A 27,555-nucleotide genomic window follows, 5' to 3' on the forward strand; every position below is an offset into this window, starting at 1 on the left:
CATCCACCACTAGCGCAGCAGAAACATCTACCACAACTGAGACTTCCTCACTTGCAACGACTGCTCCTGAAACATCCACCACTAGTGCCGCAGAAACTTCTGCCACAACTGATACTTCCGCAATCTCAACGACTGCTCCTGAAACCTCCACCACTAGTGCAGCAGAAACATCTACCCCAACGGAGACTACCACGTTCACAAGTGCTCATGAAACATCCACCACAAGTGCTGCAGAAAAATCTACCACAACTGAGACTTCCACACTTGCAACGACTGCTCCAGAATCATCCAGCACTAGCACAGCAGAGACATCTACCACAACTGAGACTTCCACACTTGCAACGACTGCTCCTGAAACATCCACCACTAGTGCCACAGAAACTTCTGCCACAACTGAGACTTCAACAGTCGCAACAACTGCTCCTAAAACCTCCACCACTAGTGCAGCAGAAACATCTACCCCAACGGAGACTACCACAGTCGCAACGACTGCTCCTGAAACATCCACCACTAGCACAACAGAAACATCTACCACAACTGAGACTACCACAATCACAACTGCTCCTAAAACATCCACCACTAGTGCAGCAGAAACATCTACCACAACTGAGACTTCCACAGTCGCAACGACTTCTTCTGAAACATCCACCACTAGTGCAACAGAAGTATCTACCACAACTGAGTCCTCCACATTCACGACTCCAGCTGAAATGTCCACCACTAGCACAGCTGAAGCATCTACCACAACTGGGACTACCACAATCACAAGTGCTCCTGAAACATCCACAACAAGTGCTGCAGAAACATCTACCACAACTGAGACTTCCCCAATTGCAACGACTGCTCCTGAATCATCCACCACTAGTGCAGCAGAAACATCTACCACAACTGATACTTCCATACTTGCAACGACTGCTTCTGAAACATCCACCACTAGTGCCGCAGAAACTTCTGCCAAAACTGAGACTTCAACAGTCATAACTACTGCTCCTGAAACCTCCACCACTAGTGCAGCAGAAAAATCTACCACAACTGAGACTACCACAGTCGCAACAACTGCTCCTGAAACATCCACCACTAGCACAGCAGAAACATCTCCAACAACTGAGACATCCACAATTACAATAACTGCTCCTGAAACGTCCACCACAAGTGCTGCAGAAGCATCTACCACAACTGAGACTTCCACACTTGCAACGTATACTCTTGAATTGTCCACCACTAGCGCAGCAGAAACATCTACCACAACTGAGACTTCCACATTTGCAACGTCTTCTACTGAAACGTCCACAACTACCGCAGCAGAAACATCTACCACAACTGAGACTTCCACAGTCACAACGACTGCTCCTGAAACCTCCACCAATAGTGCAGCAGAAACATCTACCACAACTGAGACTTCCACAGTCGCAACAACTGCTCCTGAAACATCCAAGACTAGCGCAACAGAAACATCTACCACAACTGAGTCTTCCACAGTCGCAACGACAGCAGCTGAAACGTCCACCACTAGCACAGCAGAAACATCTGCCACAACTGAGACTTCCACAATCACAACAACTGCTTCTGAAACATCCACCACTAGCACAGCAGAAACATCACCAACAACAGAGACTTCCACAATCACAACAACTGCACCAGAAACCTCCACCACTAGCGCAGCAGAAACATCTACCACAACTGAGACTTCCACATTTGCAACGTCTTCTACTGAAACGTCCACAACTACCGCAGCAGAAACATCTACCACAACTGAGACTTCCACAGTCACAACGACTGCTCCTGAAACCTCCACCAATAGTGCAGCAGAAACATCTACCACAACTGAGACTTCCACAGTCGCAACAACTGCTCCTGAATTATCCAAGACTAGCGCAACAGAAACATCTACCACAACTGAGACTTCCACACTTGCAACGACTGCTCCTGAAACATCCACCACTAGTGACGCAGAAACTTCTGCCACAACTGAGACTTCAACAGTGGCAATGACTGCTCCTGAAACCCCCACCACTAGTGCAGCAGAAACATCTACCACAACGGAGACTACCACAGTCGCAACAACTGCTCCTGAAACATCCACCACTAGCACAACAGAAACATCTCCAACAACAGAGACTTCCACAATCACAACAACTGCACCAGAAACGTCCACCATTAGCGCAGCAGATATATCTACAACAACTGAGACATCCAAAATTACAACAACTGCTCCTGAAACGTCCACCACAAGTGCTGCAGAAACATCTACCACAACTGAGACTTCCACACTTGCAACGACTACTCCTGAATCGTCCACCACTAGCGCAGCAGAAACATCTACCAAAACTGAGACTTCCACATTTGCAACGTCTTCTCCTGAAACGTCCAAAACTACCGCAGCAAAAACATCTACCACAACTGAGACTTCCACGGTCACAACAACTGCTTCTGAAATATCCACCACCAGTGCAGCAGAAACATCTACAACAACTGAGACTTCCACAGTCGCAACGACTGCTCCTGAAACCTCCACAAATAGTGCAGCAGAAACATCTACCACAACTGAGACTTCCACAGTCGCAACAACTGCTCCTGAAAAGTCCACGACTAGCGCAACAGAAACATCTACCACAACTGAGTCTTCCACAGTCGCAACGACTGCAGCTGAAACGTCCACCACTAGCACAGCAGAAACATCTACCACAACTGAGACTACCACGTTCACAAGAACTCATGAAACATCCACCACAAGTGCTGCAGAAAAATCTACCACAACTGAGACTTCCACACTTGCAACGACTGCTCCAGATTCATCCAGCACTAACGTAGCAGAGACATCTACCACAACTCAGAGTTCCACACTTGCAACGACTGCTCCTGAAACATCCACCACTAGTGCCACAGAAACTTCTGCCACAACTGAGACTTCAACAGTCGCAACAACTGCTCCTGAAACCTCCACCACTAGTGCAGCAGAAACATCTACCACAACCGAGACTTCCACACTTGCAATGACTGCTCCAGAATCATCCACCACTAGCGCAGCAGAAACATCTACCACAACTGAGACTTCCTCACTTGCAACGACTGCTCCTGAAACCTCCACCACTAGTGCAGCAGAAACATCTACCCCAACGGAGACTACCACGTTCACAAGTGCTCATGAAACATCCACCACAAGTGCTGCAGAAAAATCTACCACAACTGAGACTTCCACACTTGCAACGACTGCTCCTGACACATCCACCACTAGTGCCACAGAAACTTCTGCCACAACTGAGACTTCAACAGTCACAACAACTGCTCCTAAAACCTCCACCACTAGTGCAGCAGAAACATCTACCCCAACGGAGACTACCACAGTCGCAACGACTGCTCCTGAAACATCCACCACTAGCACAACAGAAACATCTACCACAACTGAGACTACCACAATCACTACTGCTCCTGAAACGTCCACCACGAGTGCAGCAGAAACATCTACAAAAACTGAGACATCCACAATCACAACAACTGCTCCTAAAACATCCACCACTAGTGCAGCAGAAATATCTACCACAACTGAGACTTCCACAGTCGCAACGACTTCTTCTGAAACATCCACCACTAGTGCAACAGAAGTATCTACCACAACTGAGTCCTCCACATTCACGACTCCAGCTGAAATGTCCACCACTAGCACAGCTGAAGCATCTACCACAACTGAGACTACCACAATCACAAGTGCTCCTGAAACATCCACAACAAGTGCTGCAGAAACATCTACCACAACTGAGACTTCCCCAATTGCAACGACTGCTCCTGAATCATCCACCACTAGTGCAGCAGAAATATCTACCACAACTGATACTTCCATACTTGCAACGACTGCTTCTGAAACATCCACCACTAGTGCCGCAGAAACTTCTGCCAAAACTGAGACTTCAACAGTCATAACTACTGCTCCTGAAACCTCCACCACTAGTGCAGCAGAAAAATCTACCACAACTGAGACTACCACAGTCGCAACAACTGCTCCTGAAACATCCACCACTAGCACAGCAGAAACATCTCCAACAACAGAGACTTCCACAATCACAACAACTGCACCAGAAATGTCCACCACTAGCACAGCAGATATGTCTACAACAACTGAGACATCCACAATTACAATAACTGCACCTGAAACGTCCACCACAAGTGCTGCAGAAGCATCTACCACAACTGAGACTTCCACACTTGCAACGTATACTCTTGAATTGTCCACCACTAGCGCAGCAGAAACATCTACCACAACTGAGACTTCCACATTTGCAACGTCTTCTACTGAAACGTCCACAACTACCGCAGCAGAAACATCTACCACAACTGAGACTTCCACAGTCACAACGACTGCTCCTGAAACCTCCACCAATAGTGCAGCAGAAACATCTACCACAACTGAGACTTCCACAGTCGCAACAACTGCTCCTGAAACACTCAAGACTAGCGCAACAGAAACATCTACCACAACTGAGTCTTCCACAGTCGCAACGACTGCAGCTGAAACGTCCACCACTAGCACAGCAGAAACATCTGCCACAACTGAGACTTCCACAATCACAACAACTGCTTCTGAAACATCCACCACTAGCACAGCAGAAACATCACCAACAACAGAGACTTCAACAGTCACAACAACTGCTCCTAAAACCTCCACCACTAGTGCAGCAGAAACATCTACCCCAACGGAGACTACCACAGTCGCAACGACTGCTCCTGAAACATCCACCACTAGCACAACAGAAACATCTACCACAACTGAGACTACCACAATCACTACTGCTCCTGAAACGTCCACCACGAGTGCAGCAGAAACATCTACAAAAACTGAGACATCCACAATCACAACAACTGCTCCTAAAACATCCACCACTAGTGCAGCAGAAATATCTACCACAACTGAGACTTCCACAGTCGCAACGACTTCTTCTGAAACATCCACCACTAGTGCAACAGAAGTATCTACCACAACTGAGTCCTCCACATTCACGACTCCAGCTGAAATGTCCACCACTAGCACAGCTGAAGCATCTACCACAACTGAGACTACCACAATCACAAGTGCTCCTGAAACATCCACAACAAGTGCTGCAGAAACATCTACCACAACTGAGACTTCCCCAATTGCAACGACTGCTCCTGAATCATCCACCACTAGTGCAGCAGAAATATCTACCACAACTGATACTTCCATACTTGCAACGACTGCTTCTGAAACATCCACCACTAGTGCCGCAGAAACTTCTGCCAAAACTGAGACTTCAACAGTCATAACTACTGCTCCTGAAACCTCCACCACTAGTGCAGCAGAAAAATCTACCACAACTGAGACTACCACAGTCGCAACAACTGCTCCTGAAACATCCACCACTAGCACAGCAGAAACATCTCCAACAACAGAGACTTCCACAATCACAACAACTGCACCAGAAATGTCCACCACTAGCACAGCAGATATGTCTACAACAACTGAGACATCCACAATTACAATAACTGCACCTGAAACGTCCACCACAAGTGCTGCAGAAGCATCTACCACAACTGAGACTTCCACACTTGCAACGTATACTCTTGAATTGTCCACCACTAGCGCAGCAGAAACATCTACCACAACTGAGACTTCCACATTTGCAACGTCTTCTACTGAAACGCCCACAACTACCGCAGCAGAAACATCTACCACAACTGAGACTTCCACAGTCACAACGACTGCTCCTGAAACCTCCACCAATAGTGCAGCAGAAACATCTACCACAACTGAGACTTCCACAGTCGCAACAACTGCTCCTGAAACATCCAAGACTAGCGCAACAGAAACATCTACCACAACTGAGTCTTCCACAGTCGCAACGACTGCAGCTGAAACGTCCACCACTAGCACAGCAGAAACATCTGCCACAACTGAGACTTCCACAATCACAACAACTGCTTCTGAAACATCCACCACTAGCACAGCAGAAACATCACCAACAACAGAGACTTCCACAATCACAACAACTGCACCAGAAACCTCCACCACTAGCGCAGCAGAAACATCTACCACAACTGAGACTTCCACATTTGCAACGTCTTCTACTGAAACGTCCACAACTACCGCAGCAGAAACATCTACCACAACTGAGACTTCCACAGTCACAACGACTGCTCCTGAAACCTCCACCAATAGTGCAGCAGAAACATCTACCACAACTGAGACTTCCACAGTCGCAACAACTGCTCCTGAAACATCCAAGACTAGCGCAACAGAAACATCTACCACAACTGAGACTTCCACACTTGCAACGACTGCTCCTGAAACATCCACCACTAGTGCCGCAGAAACTTCTGCCACAACTGAGACTTCAACAGTGGCAATGACTGCTCTTGAAACCTCCACCACTAGTGCAGCAGAAACATCTACCACAACGGAGACTACCACAGTCGCAACAACTGCTCCTGAAACATCCACCACTAGCATGGCAGAAACATCTTCAACAACAGAGACTTCCAAAATCACAACAACTGTACCAGAAACGTCCACCACTAGCGCAGCAGATATATCTACATCAACTGAGACTTCCACAGTCGCAACGACTGCTCCTGAAACCTCCACCAATAGTGCAGCAGATACATCTACCACAACTGAGACTTCCACAGTCGCAACAACTGCTCCTGAAACCTCCACCAATAGTGCAGCAGATACATCTTCCACAACTGAGACTTCCACAGTCGCAACAACTGCTCATGAAACGTCCACGACTAGCGCAACAGAAACATCTACCAAAACTGAGTCTTCCACAGTCGCAACAACTGCAGCTGAAACGTCCACCATTAGCACAGCAGAAACATCTATCACAACTGAGACTTCCACAATCACAACAACTACTTCTGAAACATCCACCACTAACACAGCGGAAACATCTCCAACAACAGAGACTTCCACAATCACAACAACTGCACCAGAAACCTCTACCACTAGCGCAGCAGATACATCTACAACAACTGAGACATCCACAATCACAACAAGTGTTCCTGAAACATCCACCACTAATGTAGCAGAAACATCTACAACAACTGAGACTTCCACAATCACAACGACTGCTCCTGAAACCTCCACCACTAGTGCAGCAGAAACATCTACCACAACGGAGACTACCACAGTCGCAACAACTGCTCCTGAAACATCCACCACTAGCACGGCAGAAACATCTTCAACAACAGAGACTTCCAAAATCACAACAACTGCACCAGAAACGTCCACTACTAGCGCAGCAGATATATCTACAACAACTGAGACATCCACAATTACAACAACTGCTCCTGAAACGTCCACCTCAAGTGCTGCTGAAACATCTACCACAACTGAGACTTCCACACTTGCAACGACTACTCCTGAATCGTCCACCACTAGCGCAGCAGAAACATCTTCAACAACTGAGACTTCCACATTTGCAACGTCTTCTTCTGAAACGTCCACCAATAGTGCAGCAGATACATCTTCCACAACTGAGACTTCCACAGTCGCAACAACTGCTCCTGAAACCTCCACCAATAGTGAAGCAGATACATCTTCCACAACTGAGACTTCCACAGTCGCAACAACTGCTCATGAAACGTCCACGACTAGCGCAACAGAAACATCTACCAAAACTGAGTCTTCCACAGTCGCAACAACTGCAGCTGAAACGTCCACCATTAGCACAGCAGAAACATCTATCACAACTGAGACTTCCACAATCACAACAACTACTTCTGAAACATCCACCACTAACACAGCGGAAACATCTCCAACAACAGAGACTTCCACAATCACAACAACTGCACCAGAAACCTCTACCACTAGCGCAGCAGATACATCTACAACAACTGAGACATCCACAATCACAACAAGTGTTCCTGAAACATCCACCACTAATGTAGCAGAAACATCTACAACAACTGAGACTTCCACAATCACAACGACTGCTCCTGAAACCTCCACCACTAGTGCAGCAGAAACATCTACCACAACGGAGACTACCACAGTCGCAACAACTGCTCCTGAAACATCCACCACTAGCACGGCAGAAACATCTTCAACAACAGAGACTTCCAAAATCACAACAACTGCACCAGAAACGTCCACCACTAGCGCAGCAGATATATCTACAACAACTGAGACATCCACAATTACAACAACTGCTCCTGAAACGTCCACCTCAAGTGCTGCTGAAACATCTACCACAACTGAGACTTCCACACTTGCAACGACTACTCCTGAATCGTCCACCACTAGCGCAGCAGAAACATCTTCAACAACTGAGACTTCCACATTTGCAACGTCTTCTTCTGAAACGTCCAAAACTACCGCAGCAGAAACATCTACCACAACTGAGACTTCCACAGTCGCAACAACTGCTTCTGATATATCCACCACCAGTGCAGCAGAAACATCTACCACAACTGAGACTTCCAAAATCACAACAACTGCTCCTGAAACATCAACCACTAGTGCATCAGAAACACCTACAACAACAGAGACTTCCAAAATCACAACAACTGCTCCTGAAACCTCCACCAATAGTGCAGCAGATACATCTACCACAACTGAGACTTCCACAGTCGCAACAACTGCTCATGAAACGTCCACGACTAGCGCAACAGAAACATCTACCAAAACTGAGTCTTCCACAGTCGCAACAACTGCAGCTGAAACGTCCACCATTAGCACAGCAGAAACATCTACCACAACTGAGACTTCCACAATCACAACAACTACTTCTGAAACATCCACCACTAACACAGCGGAAACATCTCCAACAACAGAGACTTCCACAATCACAACAACTGCACCAGAAACCTCTACCACTAGCGCAGCAGATACATCTACAACAACTGAGACATCCACAATCACAACAAGTGTTCCTGAAACATCCACCACTAATGTAGCAGAAACATCTACAACAACTGAGACTTCCACAATCACAACGACTGCTCCTGAAACCTCCACCACTAGTGCAGCAGAAACATCTACCACAACGGAGACTACCACAGTCGCAACAACTGCTCCTGAAACATCCACCACTAGCACGGCAGAAACATCTTCAACAACAGAGACTTCCAAAATCACAACAACTGCACCAGAAACGTCCACCACTAGCGCAGCAGATATATCTACAACAACTGAGACATCCACAATTACAACAACTGCTCCTGAAACGTCCACCTCAAGTGCTGCTGAAACATCTACCACAACTGAGACTTCCACACTTGCAACGACTACTCCTGAATCGTCCACCACTAGCGCAGCAGAAACATCTTCAACAACTGAGACTTCCACATTTGCAACGTCTTCTTCTGAAACGTCCAAAACTACCGCAGCAGAAACATCTACCACAACTGAGACTTCCACAGTCGCAACAACTGCTTCTGATATATCCACCACCAGTGCAGCAGAAACATCTACCACAACTGAGACTTCCACAGTCGCAACGACTGCTCCTGAAACCTCCACCAATAGTGCAGCAGATACATCTACCACAACTGAGACTTCCACAGTCGCAACAACTGCTCATGAAACATCCACGACTAGCGCAACAGAAACATCTACCAAAACTGAGTCTTCCACAGTCGCAACAACTGCAGCTGAAACGTCCACCATTAGCACAGCAGAAACATCTACCACAACTGAGACTTCCACTATCACAACAACTACTTCTGAAACATCCACCACTAACACAGCGGAAACATCTTCAACAACAGAGACTTCCACAATCACAACAACTGCACCAGAAACCTCCACCACTAGCGCAGCAGATACATCTACAACAACTGAGACATCCACAATCACAACAAGTGTTCCTGAAACATCCACCACTAATTTAGCAGAAACATCTACAACAACTGAGACTTCCACAATCACAACGACTGCTCCTGAAACATCCACCACTAGTGCAGCAGAAACATCTACCAAAACTGAGACTTCCACAGTCGCAACGACTTCTCCTGAAACATCCACCACAAGCGCAACAGAAGCATCTACCACAACTGAGTCCTTCACATTCACAACGACTCCAGCTGAAACGTCCACCACTAGCACAGCAAAAACATCTACCACAACTGATACTTCCACACTTGCAACGACTGCTCCTGAAACATCCACCACTAGTGGTGCAGAAACTTCTGCCACAACTGAGACTTCAACAGTCGCAACGAATGCTCCCGAAACCTCCACCAATAGTGCAGCACAAACATCTGCCACAACGGAGACTACCACAGTCGCAACAACTGCTCCTGAAACATCCACCACTAGCACAGCAGAAATATCTCCAACAACAGAGACTTCCACAATCAAAACAACTGCACTAGAAACATCCACCACTAGCGCAGCAGATTTATCTACAATAACTGAGACTTCCACAATCACAACAACTGCACCAGAAACGTCCATCACTACCGTTGCAGATGCATCTACAACAACTGAGACATCCACAATCACAATAACTGCTCCTGAAACGGCCACCACAAGTGCTGCAGAAGCATCTACCACAACTGAGACTTCCACACTTGCAACGACTGCTCCTGAAACGTCCACCACTACCGCAGCAAAAACATCTACCACAACTGAGACTTCCACAGTCGCAACGACTGCTCCGGAAACATCCAATACTAGTGCAGCAGAAACATCTACCACAACTAAGACTTCCACAGTCGCAACGACTGCTCCTGAAACATCCACCACTAGCACAACAGAAGCATCTACCACAACTGACTCCTCCACATTCGCAACGACTCCAGCTGAAACGTCCACCACTAGCACAGCAGAAACATCTACCACAACTGAGACTACCACAATCACGAGTGCTCCTGATACATCCACCACGAGTGCAGCAGAAACATCTACATCAATTGAGACTTCCACAGTCACAACAACTGAACCTGAAACATCCACCACTAGCACACCAAAAACATCTCGAACAAAAGAGACTTCCACAATTACAACAACTGCACCAGAAATGTCCACCATGAGTGCAGCAGAAACATCTACAACAACCAAGACATCCACAATCACAACGACTGCTCCTGAAACATCCATCACTACTGCAGCAGAAACGTCTTCAGTAACAGAGACTTCCAGACTCCCAACTTCTGCTGAAACATCAACAACAGTATTCACAACTTTTGCTGGAACTACTACTGCAGGACTTTCCACAACAGCACCACAAACAACATATACTGCAGAACCTGTGGTTTCCACTTCAACCACTTTCAGAACAGCAACAACATCCACAACACCAACAGCTACAACAACACATATTTCAACAGTGACATCAACTCCTTTTGGAACTACTACTGCAGGACCTTCCACAATACCACCACAAACAATATCTACAACAGTAACTTCTGTGATTCCTACTTCAACCAGGACTGAAAGCACCACTGTCAGCACACCAACAACATCCACAACTCAAACAGCTGCAACAACACATCTTTCAACGGTAACACCAACTCCTGTTGGAACTACTACTGCAGGACCTTCCACAACACCACCACAAACAACATCTACAACAGTAACTTCAGTGATTTCCACTTCAACCAGTACTGAAAGCACCACTGTCAGCACACCAACAACATCCACAACATCAACAGCTACAACAACACATCTTTCAACAGTGACATCAACTCCTGTTGGAACTACTACTGCAGGACCTTCCACAACACCACCACAAACAACATCTACAGCAGTAACTTCTGTGATTCCTACTTCAACCAGTACTGAAAGCACCACTGTCAGCACACCAACAACATCAACAGCTACAACAACACATCTTTCAACAGTGACATCAACTCCTGTTGGAACTACTACTGCAGGACCTTCCACAACACCACCAGAAACAACATCTACAGCAGTAACTTCTGTGATTCCTACTTCAACCAGTACTGAAAGCACCACTGTCAGCACAGCAACAACATCCACAGCACCATCAGCTACAACAACACATCTTTCAACGGTAACACCAACTCCTGTTAGAACTACTACTGCAGGACCTTCCACTACACCACCACAAACAACATCTACAGCAGTAACTTCTGTGATTCCTACTTCAACCAGTACTGAAAGCACCACTGTCAGCACACCAACAACATCAACAGCTACAACAACACATCTTTCAACAGTGACATCAACTCCTGTTGGAACTACTACTGCAGGACCTTCCACAACACCACCAGAAACAACATCTACAGCAGTAACTTCTGTGATTCCTACTTCAACCAGTACTGTAAGCACCACTGTCAGCACAGCAACAACATCCACAGCACCATCAGCTACAACAACACATCTTTCAACGGTAACACCAACTCCTGTTGGAACTACTACTGCAGGACCTTCCACAACACCACCACAAACAACATCTACAACAGTAACTTCTGTGATTCCTACTTCAACCAGTACTGAAAGCACCACTGTCAGCACACCAACAACATCCACAACATCAACAGCTACAACAACACATCTTTCAACAGTGACATCAACTCCTGTTGGAACTACTACTGCAGGACCTTCCACAACACCACCACAAACAACATCTACAGCAGTAACTTCTGTGATTCCTACTTCAACCAGTACTGAAAGCACCACTGTCAGCACAGCAACAACATCCACAACACCAACAGCTACAACAACCCATCTTTCAACAGTGACATCAACTCCTGTTGGAACTACTACTGCACTACCTTCCACAACACCACCACAAACAACATCTACAGCAGTAACTTCTGTGATTCCTACTTCAACCAGTACTGAAAGCACCACTGTCAGCACAGCAACAACATCCACAGCACCATCAGCTACAACAACACATCTTTCAACGGTAACACCAACTCCTGTTGGAACTACTACTGCAGGACCTTCCACAACACCACCACAAACAACATCTACAACAGTAACTTCTGTGATTCCTACTTCAACCAGTACTGAAAGCACCACTGTCAGCACACCAACAACATCCACAACATCAACAGCTACAACAACACATCTTTCAACAGTGACATCAACTCCTGTTGGAACTACTACTGCAGGACCTTCCACAACACCACCACAAACAACATCTACAGCAGTAACTTCTGTGATTCCTACTTCAACCAGTACTGAAAGCACCACTGTCAGCACAGCAACAACATCCACAACACCAACAGCTACAACAACCCATCTTTCAACAGTGACATCAACTCCTGTTGGAACTACTACTGCACTACCTTCCACAACACCACCACAAACAACATCTACAGCAGTAACTTCTGTGATTCCTACTTCAACCAGTACTGAAAGCACCATTGTCAGCACAGCAACAACATCCACAACACCAACAGCGACAACAACACATCTTTCAACGGTAACACCAACTCCTGTTGGAACTACTACAGCAGTACCTTCCACTACACCACCACAAACAACATCTACAGCAGTAACTTCTGTGATTCCCACTTCAACCAGTACTGAAAGCACCACTGTCAGCACAGCAACAACATCCACAGCACCATCAGCTACAACAACACATCTTTCAACGGTAACACCAACTCCTGTTGGAACTACTACTGCAGGACCTTCCACAACACCACCACAAACAACATCTACAGCAGTAACTTCTGTGATTCCTACTTCAACCAGTACTGAAAGCACCACTGTCAGCACAGCAACAACATCCACAACACCAACAGCTACAACAACAGGACCCTCAGCTACAAGGACAATACCTGAACTTGTGTATCTAACAGATCTGGTGTTCCGCTCTTTAGATATCTTTACAGATGAACTCAGTAATCAAAATTCACAGATCTTCAAGGAAAGGGCTCAGCTTGTCATATTTCATGTGAGTTAAAATAAACCTACAAGATTAAATGCTAATACACAGAAAATATCTTTATTGCACCCATGAAGCAAAAAAGTGTTAATCAGTAATCAATGTCATTTAACAAATAATAACAAAAAATATATTGATTGTGGTTTTGACTGCCTGTTGCCATTTTACTCTTGCAGCTTTATCCAATCTACAAAGCAAAATTTCCTTCCTCCTTTATCAGAGTGAATGTCTTAAGTTTCCGGTAAATACATGATTTATGTGCAGTTTTAAACACACACACTCACACATACACACACACACCCACACCCACACACACACACACACACACACACACACACACACACACACACATTATATTTGTTATTTCAGAATCTTATTTGACATCCTTCTATTTTTTCCAGTTCTGGGTCAATCATCACAGAAACCCAACTAGCTTTTAACTCCACACAAGCTGTTCCAACCGTTCAAGAGATTTCAGACACTCTCTTTACAGCAGTGATAAAAGGAGATGTCAATCTACTGAACATAACTCCTTATTCAATTTCAGTCAATGGTTCAAGTAAGTTTGCTTGCATTTTAGAAAACATCTTGCAGATTCTGAAAGTCTTAGAAAAAATTTGCTCAGTAGATCTTGTAGAATTTAAAATCTCCATATCACTATGTATACTGACAGACAAAACAGTACATTTTATCTAATTTGTACACCTTTTTCTTACAGTTATAAACGTGACTACTTCAACTACAGCATCAACAACAACGACAACAAAACCCTTGACATCTACAACTAAAGTGCCTTCACCTACAACTACACAATTTGTACCTGTGTACATAACAGCTCTGGTTTTCCGCTCTTTAGACGTATTTATAATTGATCTCAGTAATCAAAGCTCTCAGGCCTTCAAGTCAAGATCTGAGCTTGTCAGATCTCAGGTGAGTTCAAATAAATTTACTAGATTCACAGATGACACACATATCTTGTAAAAATATCTTGTATTTAAGGGAACAGAATATATATTTTAGACCAAAGCCAATAATACTGTCTAAAGGGTTTTATTATTATTTATTTCTTTAGCTTGCCATAAATAAGTGACACATTTTGCCCCCCCCCCCTCCCCCATAAAGTAAAAAAGTTCTCAACGGTTATCAATGTAATGTAATAAATAAAATAGATCATTCTGATTGTGATTGTGACTGCCGGTTATTGTGTGTTACAGCTTGAAACCATCTACAGAGCAAAATATCCTTCCTTCATCAGAGTGAATGTATTAAGTTTCCGGTAAATATGGAATTTTTATGAAGTTTTAAGCATACAGTATATATATATATATATATATATATATATATATATATATATATATATATATATATTCACACACATTATATATGTTACTAAGGAATCTTATTTGACATCCTTCTATTTTTTCCAGTCCTGGGTCAATCATCACAGAAACCCAACTAGCTTTTAACTCCACACAAGCTGTTCCAACCGTTCAAGAGATTTCAGACACTCTCTTTACAGCAGTGATAAAAGGAGATGTCAATCTACTGAACATAACTCCTTATTCAATTTCAGTCAATGGTTCAAGTAAGTTTGCTTGCATATTAGAAAACATCTTGCAGATTCTGAAAGTCTTAGAAAAAATTTGCTCAGTAGATCTTGTAGAATTTACAATCTCCATATCACTATGTATACTGACAGACAAAACATTTTATCTAATTTGTACACCTTTTTCTTACAGTTATAAATGTGACTACTTCAACTACAGCATCAACAACAACAACAACCACACCGACAACAACAACAAAACCCTTGACATCTACAACTAAAGTGCCTGCAACTACAACTACACAATTTGTACCAGTGTACATAACAGCTCTGGTTTTCCGCTCTTTTGACATATTTATAATTGATCTCAGTAATCAAAGCTCTCAGGCCTTCAAGTCAAGATCTGAGCTTGTCAGATCTCAGGTGAGTTCAAATAAATTTACGAGATTCACAGATGACACACAGAAAATATCTTATACTTAAGAGAAAAGAATACCGTCTATATTTTAGACCAAAGCCAAAAATATTGTATAAAGGGGTTTGTTATTATTCATATTATTTTTAGCTTACCATAAGTAAGTGACACATTTTGTTTTCGCCCCTTATAAAGTAAAAAAGTCCTCAACGGTTATCAGTTTAATGTAACAAATAAAAAAGATCATTCTAATCATTCTGTTATTGTGTGTTACAGCTTGAACCCATCTACAGAGCAAAATATCCTTCCTTTATCAGACTTATTGTCTTAAGTTTCCGGTAAATATGGAATTTATGTGAAGTTTTAAACACACACAGATGTAGATGTATATATATATTCACACACATTACATATGTTATCAAGAAATCTTATTTGACATCCTTCTATTTTTTCCAGTCCTGGGTCAATCATCACAGAAACCCAACTAGTTTTTAACTCCACACAAGCTGTTCCAACCGTTCAAGAGATTTCAGACTCCCTCCTGTCAGCAGTGGTAACAGGAGGTGTTGATCCACTGAACATAATCCCTTCAACGGTTTCAGTCAATGGTTCAGGTAAGTTTTATTGCATTTTAAAACCTATCCTACAACATGTTCTCAAAGTCTTCCAACAACTGCACCCAGAACTTTGGCTCAATGGATTTTGTGGAATTTCTTACCTTAGCACTGGTCACTAGTTAATTATATGGAAATACGAATAAAACACAAAAAATGTTATGATACATTTGGACTTTAATGAAACAAAAAAGAGAGACTTTGTTGGTCTAATTCGTTCATTTTTTTCTACAGTTATAACTACGACTGTAGCTGCAACTACAACAACAACTGCAGCTGCAACTTCAGCTTCAAGTGGATTGAAGATTCAATCCAGCCTATTCCAAGCAACATGGCTCATTATTATGGCAAAAATATTACAACTTTTCCTATAGATCCCTTAACAATGAATGTGAGTTGCGAGAAATGAAAGGCATGTACAAGGCACAAATTATATTAGCAAATTATATTGTTTTTGTATGTGTGTTTGTGTATTGTGTTATTTAGTATTATAGCACACTTTCAACATTGATTCTAAGAAGCACAATTTGTAATTAGAAAAAATAATATATACATATTTATTTATCAGCAGGTTGTAGTAATCAATCAAGTAAGGACAATTCCTATTTCCTCAGTATTTTAAATGTAATGCTTTTGTTCACTTGTCTGCAGGTTAAAGACTATTTATACTGTAATTTTATTTTGTCTAGTATGTGGTAACATTCCAAGATCTTATTTTATCTTATTATAATCAAATATTTATTAAGTTCACATCATCCAAAGTTGTATGATTGTTTGTAGTATTTACATTTATTTAAAATGTAAGGGTTTTATGTTAATTGAATTAAATAAAGTCTTAATGCAAATTTAACTTGCATAGGTCTAATTCTTTCTTTGCAAACTCTTTATAGTCTATTTATCAAAACTGGAAATGTAAAAAAAGAATAATCATGTCAGAATAGTATGCATTAATGACGCCTATTAGATAGAATGCATTAATGAGACCTATTTTGTTCTTTCTTTATACCAACATGACAAGCAAATGAGACGTCAATGAGTTTCAATAAACTTTAGAGTTTATTTATTTATTTATTTGTTTTTACTGAAATTTAAATACTGCACACTGATGGCACATCTGACAGCTGGGTGTCTCACATTTTATACCTTACTTTACATAATAATAGTTACTGTATTAATCCACCTTGCTAGCAAGTTACTGAATATAGATTTATTTTTTTGAAAATAATATATCCAGAGTGGGTTATGGCTTGTAAAAACAATGAAAGTATCTTTAAACACACACACACACACATTAGACATAATTAGAGCACATGAGCTCTTTTCTCTATAAAATTGCCTGTGTCTGTTCTAGGGTAAGGGATGTTTGTCAGAAAGTTTTAATTACCACAAGTACATTAACTACAAGCACAATCCTCCTTGTGGTTCAGTGTCTTTAATTTTGTGGAATCATCTTATTGTGCCGGTCTGAAACAGACATACAGCACAATAAAAACAACTGATGGGATTGTTTGCCCCCATAGCAGTGTGATATATGCAAGAATCATGTTTGCTTTCAAGACAGAATTCAGTTACATTTAATACTAGAAGCTTTTTCATTTCTAGATTTCATGTCTACATGAATGGCTATTGCACTGAATAGGTGTCTGGGTGACGTTTATTTACAGTACTATCAAGAGCAACCATCAAATTCAGTGTTTTTGTGACAGCTTACACAATCAAACTCATTTCAAGTACTGCGACTTGACCTTTTCTTTGGCAGGACTGATTTGTTTGCAGTGAACCACTGACTTGACCAGTCTTGCTTGATTGTTTGCATAACAGACTTAACTCGAAACTTATTTTGCGACATGCTTGTGATCTGTGACTCTGAAACTCCCCTTTTTTAATATAAAGATAAGTTGTGAGTTGGCTTTTTTATCAAAAGGGAGCATAGCTTTACATCTGTCCTATTTTATTTTATTTTTACTCATCTTTTGCTGTTATAGAGTCTTTATGTGTGTGTTCTGATATGACGGGATTTTACTTTGTCCAGGTTTGTTTGTCTATTGTTTTCATTCATTCCTTCGACAAGAGACTTGTCTTGCATAACAGTTTTTTTATTTTATTTTTATGCACGTCATGTTATTGTGTGTTTCAGAGAATGTGTTAAAAAATGAAATAAAGTCTATGCATTCATATACCTTTAAGGTGTAAAGAGCTCTTATGTTGTACGAATTACAAAGCATTTCTGTCATAATGGGTATTAGTATTGTTGAAACAGATTGAGTCTTGGGTAAATGCCTGAGGGTTTCTACTACTCTGACATTCTTCCGCCTTCACAGAAGAACACCTTCTTTATTATTGTAGGTGTTGACAAGGTCTTTTATAAAATTAACTGCAGAGATTACAGTAGTTACAATTAAGGGTAAATAAACCACCCACATTATGTCACCATGAATGGAATGACACATGGTCACATTCTTTGCTGTTGAATAACATTGCACAACCTGCCATGTTCGCCCAACATTATTCTAGGTTGCCATTATCTCTCAGTGAAGACTGTGAAGTTTTCTGATGAAAAGTGAGAAATTTGTGGTTGTTTGTGCATACTGTGGATTTTCACAAAAGTGTTTTTTTTAAGTGAGACTGCTAAAATGGCAATGAACTGATACAAACTATATTTTGTTACTTAATTGTGATCAGCCTAAGTAGTTTGAACCTGCCAGCAGAACACAATTCAAAGTGATTTAATAATGAAAATCAGGTAATTATCATGTATTCCCTCTTGTGTTATTTAAAACCTGAGAATGAAACCAACGAAAGTCAATTAACTTCTAAAATATATTATTTTGTGTTTTACAGAAGAAAAAAAGAAAGGTCTGGAACGCCATGGGGTGAGTAAATGACAGATTTGGAGGTGAACTATATCTTTAAGTGTTTCAATGTCAGTATTACAGGTTCTAGTAAGACATGCAAGACAATGTATTTTTAGAGAGGAGTTCATCCACAAGCAAAGCAAATTCATGCCTGCCCTCTGTTGGCCAAATACAAGCTCATCCTTAAAAGAGCCCAAGAGAACAGAGCATATGAGGACAGAGAGTAACTAGGACAGCAGGCACAACTCTGATTTTGCTAACTGTTGGTATCACAAGACTTTTATTTTACTTTTTCTCCTTCTTGCTCAATACAATGACCCAAATAACATGTATACCCAACCATGCTCAAGATATTTAGAAAAAAAAGGTAAATTATTTTATGAGAAATAATACTTAAGGGACAGTAACTGATATAAAATATACTGAGTATCAAATGCACAGGTAAGTGCATGGCATAAATGATAACACAGCTGACTACAGCCATTGCAGCTTATGCAGGTGTTATTAAAATCGTTTAAATACAGGTGAGGTGATATGAATACACTCTCAAGCCTGTAAGAAAAAAGATATAATTGCTGTCACTGGGGCAGTACCCTTTTAAAAAGTACTGATATATACCAATTGGAATGGTTAATAATAGGGTCAATATCACTGTAGGGTGCCTTTTGGTGTCCTGAACATAAATAACTCATTTGCCATGATAACTCAACATACAAATGACTATGAAAGGTGTGTTATATTAGGCTAAGTTTTTTTTGTTCATAATAGAAGCATTACTTGGCTCTTTGGATACATTTTCAATATTTTCTTTAGTTTTGTATGAGAGGATGTATGTTGTTTTGCTATGTCCCAGGCACTGCTCATTAAATTTGAATGAGAGTAAAATAGTCAAATCAAAAAAAAAAAATTGTTTTCCTATTTATATTTTGTTAAATAAGATATTACTCAAATTGAGTGTATTGCACATTTTGTAATAAAAACAATACTTTTATTTAATAAAAAAAGAAGAGTATATCCATGTCTCTTGAATGGTTGTCCACCCTGTCGTATTGCGGAAATCTGTCCCTTTAAGAAGAGGCCATCACCATTAGTGACATCATCACAACAGATTTTTTTTATATCTTCAGTGGTGGGAATTTCAACTGCTGAGGTGAGTAGCAGCTGACTTTTCAACTGACAAATTTTCTTCATATAAGTTAGCTTACTTGTTTTGCAAAAGCTTAACATATCCACCCTGTCGCCATAAAATATACAGGAAGTGATTAAAATACAATATTTTCAAAATATGTAAGTTTAAATATACCAAATTCTCTTCAACAACCAGACTAGCTATTTAGCTAGTCACAGTTTGTTGTAAGCTAATATGCTAATTGAAGCTCAAAATGTCCACCCTGTCGTTGTTACAAAATGTCCACCCTGTCGGCCACTTAGACTCGATAGGGTGGACATACACATGACAGGGTGGACATAGCATTCATTTGTAGTTAATATTGCAATTTATAGAAATGTTATATTACATTTTATAGAAACATCTGTTGTAGATAATAGTTGTAATAATAAAAAAATATTTTACATTATTTTAAATTTTATATACATTGTTGTATATACATGTTCTCAGGACATGCCTCTGTGTGCAGCAGAAAGTGCACGGCAATACAGAAAACGCCTGATTACAGAGCCACAAGCTCTCAATAAACGCTCTGTACAGATAGACAAGGCTTCATGGAGGTATATCGAAGAGCAGTTTAGATGAGCGGAGTTTAGATGAACAAGAATCTGTTCTTTAAAATGACTTATTGCTCGTGTTATTGTTTGTTAATGTATATCCAGATTTCTTTTCAGAAGTGTGTTTCTCTGTTATGTGGTGTTTACATTAGGTTTTTAGTTATTGTAAAACCCAATAGAACCACACTGGAATACATTCAGGCAAGGGTCAACTGAAAGATTGTGTTGATCGTGTTCCATGTGTTGTAAATGTTACAAATTGACAGAATTTATTTACTACAATATTTCTTGGCCACAAATAAAAAACGAATTGTTACATTTAATGTACTTGCTTTTTCATGTTTTGTTATTATACTTTTCCTTATGTTTACATTTTGCTGAAAAGACGGGCTAGTTTTTGAACTCCCTGCCTGTTTCATCTCAACCAGAGAGGCTATTCTAAATTCTTGGTTATATCAATTTAATTGAGAATGTAATTATATATTTATTTTTTTAAGTTGAATAAATGTTTCGTTGTCATATTTTGTCATGCTTTTTGTGTTCTGCTTTATGTGTCCACTCTGTCGTGGGCTCGTCCACCCTGTCATCTTGGTATTTTTAAATCATATTTAAAATAATAATGTAATCATACCTATATAATCCATTGTGCTAGGTGTGGGGGCAATAACATGCAAACAAAAACTGCATCCAAATATTCCAATATTTCTCCAAATAAGAAAAAATAAGTGTGGGAATTGTATGAGTTGCTTTAAAAAACCATTGTTTACATAAAATCTTTCATGTATTTATAATTTGAAAGCAAACAAATAACCCTGTTTAGTAAAGGGACATCATACGTTTCAGAAAGTATCATTTGTATCTTAATAATGCAATGAAAACATATTTAACTGTAATTTATATGTCCACGACAGGGTGGACATATCTATGCTTCATGCTCTAAAAAATGGCCAATAATTTAAAAAAAACATTGTGGGAGCTCAGATAATATATTTATTATAGTATTTGAGTGTCTACTATTATGACATGACATAAAGTGAATGGTAAATTAAAATCAAAATGTGTGAATATTGTGAGGGTTGAAAGGCACTCTATGGTGATATTGACCCAATATGTACACTTTAGGTACTAATATGTACCTTTAAGGTACCAATATGCACCCTTTAGGGGTAGATAAGGTAGAATAAACGTACAGTTTAAAAAGATACTATCCTAATGTGTCTGACAGTATAGAATGTTTGTTCAGAATATTTGCAGTACTCTAGAAAGATTATTCCATTGTGAATGTTTGTTGTTTTCTTGTCTACATTTGTTTTTTGAGTCTTCCAAATCCACTTACACTGTGCTAATTTCGCCAATAGAGAGCGCTTTTATTCCCCGAATCTCTTTAATCGAACCATGGACGTGGGCAGGTGGAGCAAAGTATGAAGCCAATTTTTATTATTAATTTTTTTAATCCAGGAAGGAGAAATAAAGCCAGATAGGGAAATTTAAGATTTCAATAAAGTTCTGCATTGGAATTACTGTAATAAATATGAATTAAACATATAGATTCAGACTGAGAAAGAGAAAACCTCTAAATCTATTGGACAATTGCTGTCATGAAATCAAATGTCTGCTAATGAACTATCTTTTAATTTGCTGTTATCCAGAATCCACTGATTTACATCTACAAGACAAACTGGACCTCACATGGATTTCTTTGCTACAGTTTCAATATATTTAGACTGCATAGCCTTTTTCTCTGTGAAAATGCATTTCATAATACTTTAATAATAATAGTAATCATACAAATCATCCATTCAGAACACCAAGTGGATGTATCAATTGGTGTAAACATCACTTGACTTCCAACAACACAAGCACACACAGTACAGTTTCTAAAAATAAAGGGATGGGTGTTCACCTTGACCACCCACCACACCCAAGGATTCATTTCTAAGACTTGATTGTAATGCGAGGAATGACAACTACTTCACTTGACTTGACGATCGAAGATGGCACTTAAAATACAATGAATTAACTTGTGCAATCATATACTTACTACCCACTTACTGGTGTCTCGCCTCTTCAAATGTTGTTTCTAATTATATTTTTTTAAATATATATCTATATAGCTAGTTTTTTAATTAATAATTTATTTATTAATTTATTAAGCATTTATTATTATTATTTATTTTATGTCAAATATTTGTTATGCAGATAATTTACAAATATGTTATTTTCCGTTTGAATAATTTGTATACCTTATGTCTAAAATATTTACATGAATAGGAATGGCTACATTAATTGTTACAAATAAAAAACATAGTCTACCAGGTTTATTGTAATATGCGCGTCTCGATACTAACAGTTTAATTGTTTATTAGTGAGGCTTCGTTCTTGAGGGGAATCTTTCTCAAAAACGTCAAGGAAGCCCGTGAAACGTGTCAGTATATGAAGAATAAATAGGTAAACCGTGTCTTTTGTGTTGGGTCCATTTTGACGTCTTTCATGTGAGGTAAACAGATCACGTGCTCCACGATGATCGGTCTATGGTCGCACAAATTATTAAACTCACTGGAATATTTGTGTTTGATGTTGTTTTTGTATAATCCCTAGCTATAATAATTTATATTGTTTCCACTATCATCCATGCAGTAATGTCGACAAACTGGGAAATTAAAAAACTTTAATGTAGCTACTAATTTGAACAATGCCTGAATTTTTTTTTATTATGAGCGCTTCCTCTGTTTAGGTTATTTGCATCTTTATACTGAAACGCCTGTTGTATTCCTCTATTAGCAAGTCGTTTTGGATAAAGGGTCTGATAAAAATGTATAAATGTAAATGTAATGAAAAACAAATTGTGAATAATTCTGTGTGCCCTCAAAGAAACCGCTTTATTCCGCGAATTTTGGATTGCTACAGTTTTAATAGGCTAATGTCTGATTGAAACTAAAACATAATCATGGTATGATGATTACAATTGAAAATGTGCATCTAGCTATATGACGGTGTTTATTACGTGCTTAACCGTTTCTATAAATAAGTCTGCCTATAAATTGTTGCGCACGCCAGACACTGGCACAATACAATAGATTTTTGAGAAAAACAAAAATCGTCACGGTGTCTGCCAAAAGGCATTCCATTCACATTATCTGTGCGTATACATGAACCTAACAAACCACAGATCAGGACGTCACTAAGTGGTATTTAAGAGGCAGCGCCACAGGTGATCCAAGAGAATCGGAAGAACTGGAGCACAGAATAATTGGGCTATTGGACCACTGACACAACTGCGGATTAGTCTACCGATCAACGTGTTCAGTAAAATATATCTGCTCAAAAACTGGTAAGAGCATTTCATTTCTCTAAATATGTTTGTCTTAATCATATTTAGATATACAGTAAGCTATAGTTTAATCGCTGGAAATTTTGCACCTGGCGTATAATAAGAATCAAAGCAATATGCCTACTATTTCAATGCTATAGGGCAATAAATAATGTAGTTATGTAATAAAATGTAATATTTTTGTCATTTTTGCAGTAGACTGTGTTCTGTTATTTTGGGATGTATTTTATATAAAATTTATTTAGTCATTATATAATAGCCTTCTAAGTGATAATTTATCCTGATATGAAAGGACATTATCAAGGGACATCCATTTATTTACTGAACCATGTGTGTTTAATATTAAGGAGTCATAATGAAAGAATATTTTAGTTTGTATAATGATAAGCAATTGGAATTTGATTTAAATTTGGTCAAATCTAGTGATAAGGCCTAATTAGAAGCGGACTAATTATGATGTAAAGTGTCCTTTTTTCAGACTGAGTAGAAAACTATACATGTATTTGGGTGCTTAGTTGCAAAGATTAATTTTAAGAAACTTCTCGGATCATGTTGATGTTTTAACTGACTGGAGTAGCCTAATGTTACCTGACTTTATTTAATTGAATATGTTGAATAAATTTTCATCCCGACACATGACGATAGTCATTAAGTCATCGGGAAAAAGACGTCATTATGTTATTGAGCAAAAAAAACGGTTAACCGGTTTTTTGAACCGGTTCATTGAAACTAACTGTCCGAAAGAACCGGTTCGCGGAAAAGAACCGGACACATCACTACTCTGCGTGCGCACCTAACACGGCGCACGAGTACTCAGTTGAGTTTTTCCGCGTCTTGAGTTTGAATGCTTTAAACTCTTTTGAATGTTTAAATTGTCAATGCTTTAAACATGTGCAAAATTAAAGCTTTCGTGACGATGCGATGCAGTGCCCTGCCAGCTGTCCTGAGCGTCTTTTTAGGCTGGACTCAGCCAGTCGGTTGAGATCACTGGGTGCCCCCATGATCCCTCCCCCGCCCCCCCGTCACCACCCTTCAGTCCACTAGCAAAGGCCATGGGTGTATTGTATACAAGATAGTATTCTATATTTTTAAGAAAAATATGTAATGTTTATATATAAAGTATTTTTATATATATATAATACAAATTATACGAATATAAATATATACCCTACATGTAAACACATGTAAATATTTACAAAATATAAAGTACACAGACACATATGTTACGTGAAAAAAACTTTGATTTTGTATGTAATTAATTGTGATAAATTGTATGACTTCACACACACACACACACACACACACACACACACACAGTTAGCGTTTTCAATACTATTTTTCCCTGGGTTATTCCATTTTATTACACAGAACTTATTTTTCTGAACTTATCTGTTTCGTTTTCTTTGTATGGATGGATTACTTGTGTTGTTAATAACATCTGGTGAGAACTTAATATCAACAGCACCTTTAGAAATATATTTACTGAGAAATATAGTGATGTGTTCAATACTCATTTTACCTCATTTTATATATTAGTGTGTGTGGTTAAACTTTCTGTATATTACTTACTCTGCAGATTCTTATGATCACCACTGGATTTAGAAAAGACTCTTATCACTGTTGGACTCTTTCCAAAATGGAGCGAAAAGCCTTTATCATAATGTGGATTTTTTTTGGTAGGTGAAATGTGAAAACAAAATCATAAAAATCAACAACAACAACAATTCCCCAATTCACACATAAAACATTTAAAATGTGTACCTTTAACAATAAACCAAATTTTGTCTTTTATAGCAACAGTTCAAGTTGGAACAACTCAGTCCACAACAGATTCAACATCACCATCATCTGTTAGTACAGTGGACACCTCTGCAACACCCACAGCTACAACAACATCTTCAACAACCATGACAGCGGTTACTGAATCATCCACCACTACTGCAGGAGTAACCACAACATCCCCACAAACAAGTTTTACAACAGCTGAATCCTCCACAACAGCGGTGCCCTCAACCACTACAACTCTTACTGAATCATCCACCACTACTGCAGGAGTTACCACAACAGCACCACAAACTAGTGTTACAACAACTGAATCCTCTACAACAGCGGAGCCCTCAACAACCATTATAACTGTTACTGAATCATCCACTTCTACTGCAGGAATTACCACAACAGCACCTCAAACTAGTGTGACAACTGAATCCTCCACAACAGCAGTGCCCTCAGCCACTACAACTCTTACTGAATCATCCACCACTACTGCAGGAGTTTCCACAACAGCACAACAAACTAGTGTTGCAACAGTTGAATCCTCCACAACAGCAGTGCCCTCAACAACCACTACAGCTGTTACTGAATCATCCACCACTACCGCAGGAGTTACCACAAAAGCAGCACAAACTAGTGTTACAACAGCTGAATACTCCACAACAGCAGTGCCCTCAACCACTACAACTCCTACTGAATCATCCACCACTACTGCAGGAGTTACCACAACCTCACCACAAACTACTGTTACAACAGCTGAATCCTCCACAACAGCTACAACAACAGCGATGCCCTCAACAACCACTACAACTCTTACTGAATCATCCACCACTACCGCAGGAGTTACCACAACAGCACCACAAACTACTGTTACAACAGCTGAATCCTCCACAACAGCTACAACAACAGCGATGCCCTCAACAACCACTACAGCTGTTACTGAATCATCCACCACTACCGCAGGAGTTACCACAGCAGCAGCACAAACTAGTGTTACAACAACTGAATCCTCCACAACAGCAGTGCCCTCAACCACTACAACTCCTACTGAATCATCCACCACTACGGCAGGAGATACCTCAACAGCAACACAAACTAGTGTTACAACAGCTGAATCCTCCACAACAGCCACAACAACAGCGATGCCGTCAACAACCACTACAACTCTTACGGAATCATATACCACTACTACAGGATTTACCACAACAGCAGCACAAACTAGTGTTACAACAGCTGAATCCTCCACAACCGCCACAACAACAGCGTTGCCCTCAACAACCACTACAGCTGTTACTGAATCATCCACCACTACTGCAGGAGTTACCACAACAGCACCACAAACTAGTATTACAACAGCTGAATACTCCACAACAGCAACAACAACCGCAGTACCCTCAACAACCACTACAGCTGTTACTGAATCATCCACCACTACTGCAGGAGTTACCACAACAGCACCACAAACTACTGTTACAA

At 40.4% G+C, this 27,555-nt stretch overlaps 1 protein-coding gene and 1 long non-coding RNA gene across 2 annotated transcripts; both read left to right on the forward strand.

Annotated features, from left to right (window-relative positions):
• Nucleotides 1-8,747: 8,747 nt before the first annotated feature.
• On the forward strand, nt 8,748-17,315 carry LOC132144251 (mucin-2; the record flags this gene model as incomplete). The annotated part of the gene is made up of 11 exons (XM_059555033.1): nt 8,748-9,816; nt 10,039-13,832; nt 14,000-14,064; nt 14,225-14,382; nt 14,542-14,753; nt 15,038-15,099; nt 15,251-15,408; nt 15,563-15,792; nt 16,061-16,122; nt 16,241-16,398; nt 16,633-17,315. Coding segments are annotated over 11 exons (6,108 nt in total), but the record flags the coding sequence as incomplete, so codon positions are not given.
• A 6,891-nt stretch (nt 17,316-24,206) lies between these two features.
• On the forward strand, nt 24,207-26,305 carry LOC132144011 (uncharacterized). The gene is made up of 3 exons (XR_009434312.1): nt 24,207-24,309; nt 25,886-25,985; nt 26,104-26,305. It is a non-coding gene; the product is annotated as an uncharacterized LOC132144011 (long non-coding RNA).
• The last annotated feature ends 1,250 nt before the right edge of the window (nt 26,306-27,555 follow it).

Source organism: Carassius carassius, chromosome 7 (assembly GCF_963082965.1).
Source record: "Carassius carassius chromosome 7, fCarCar2.1, whole genome shotgun sequence".
In the NCBI taxonomy this organism is placed as follows: domain Eukaryota; kingdom Metazoa; phylum Chordata; class Actinopteri; order Cypriniformes; family Cyprinidae; genus Carassius; species Carassius carassius.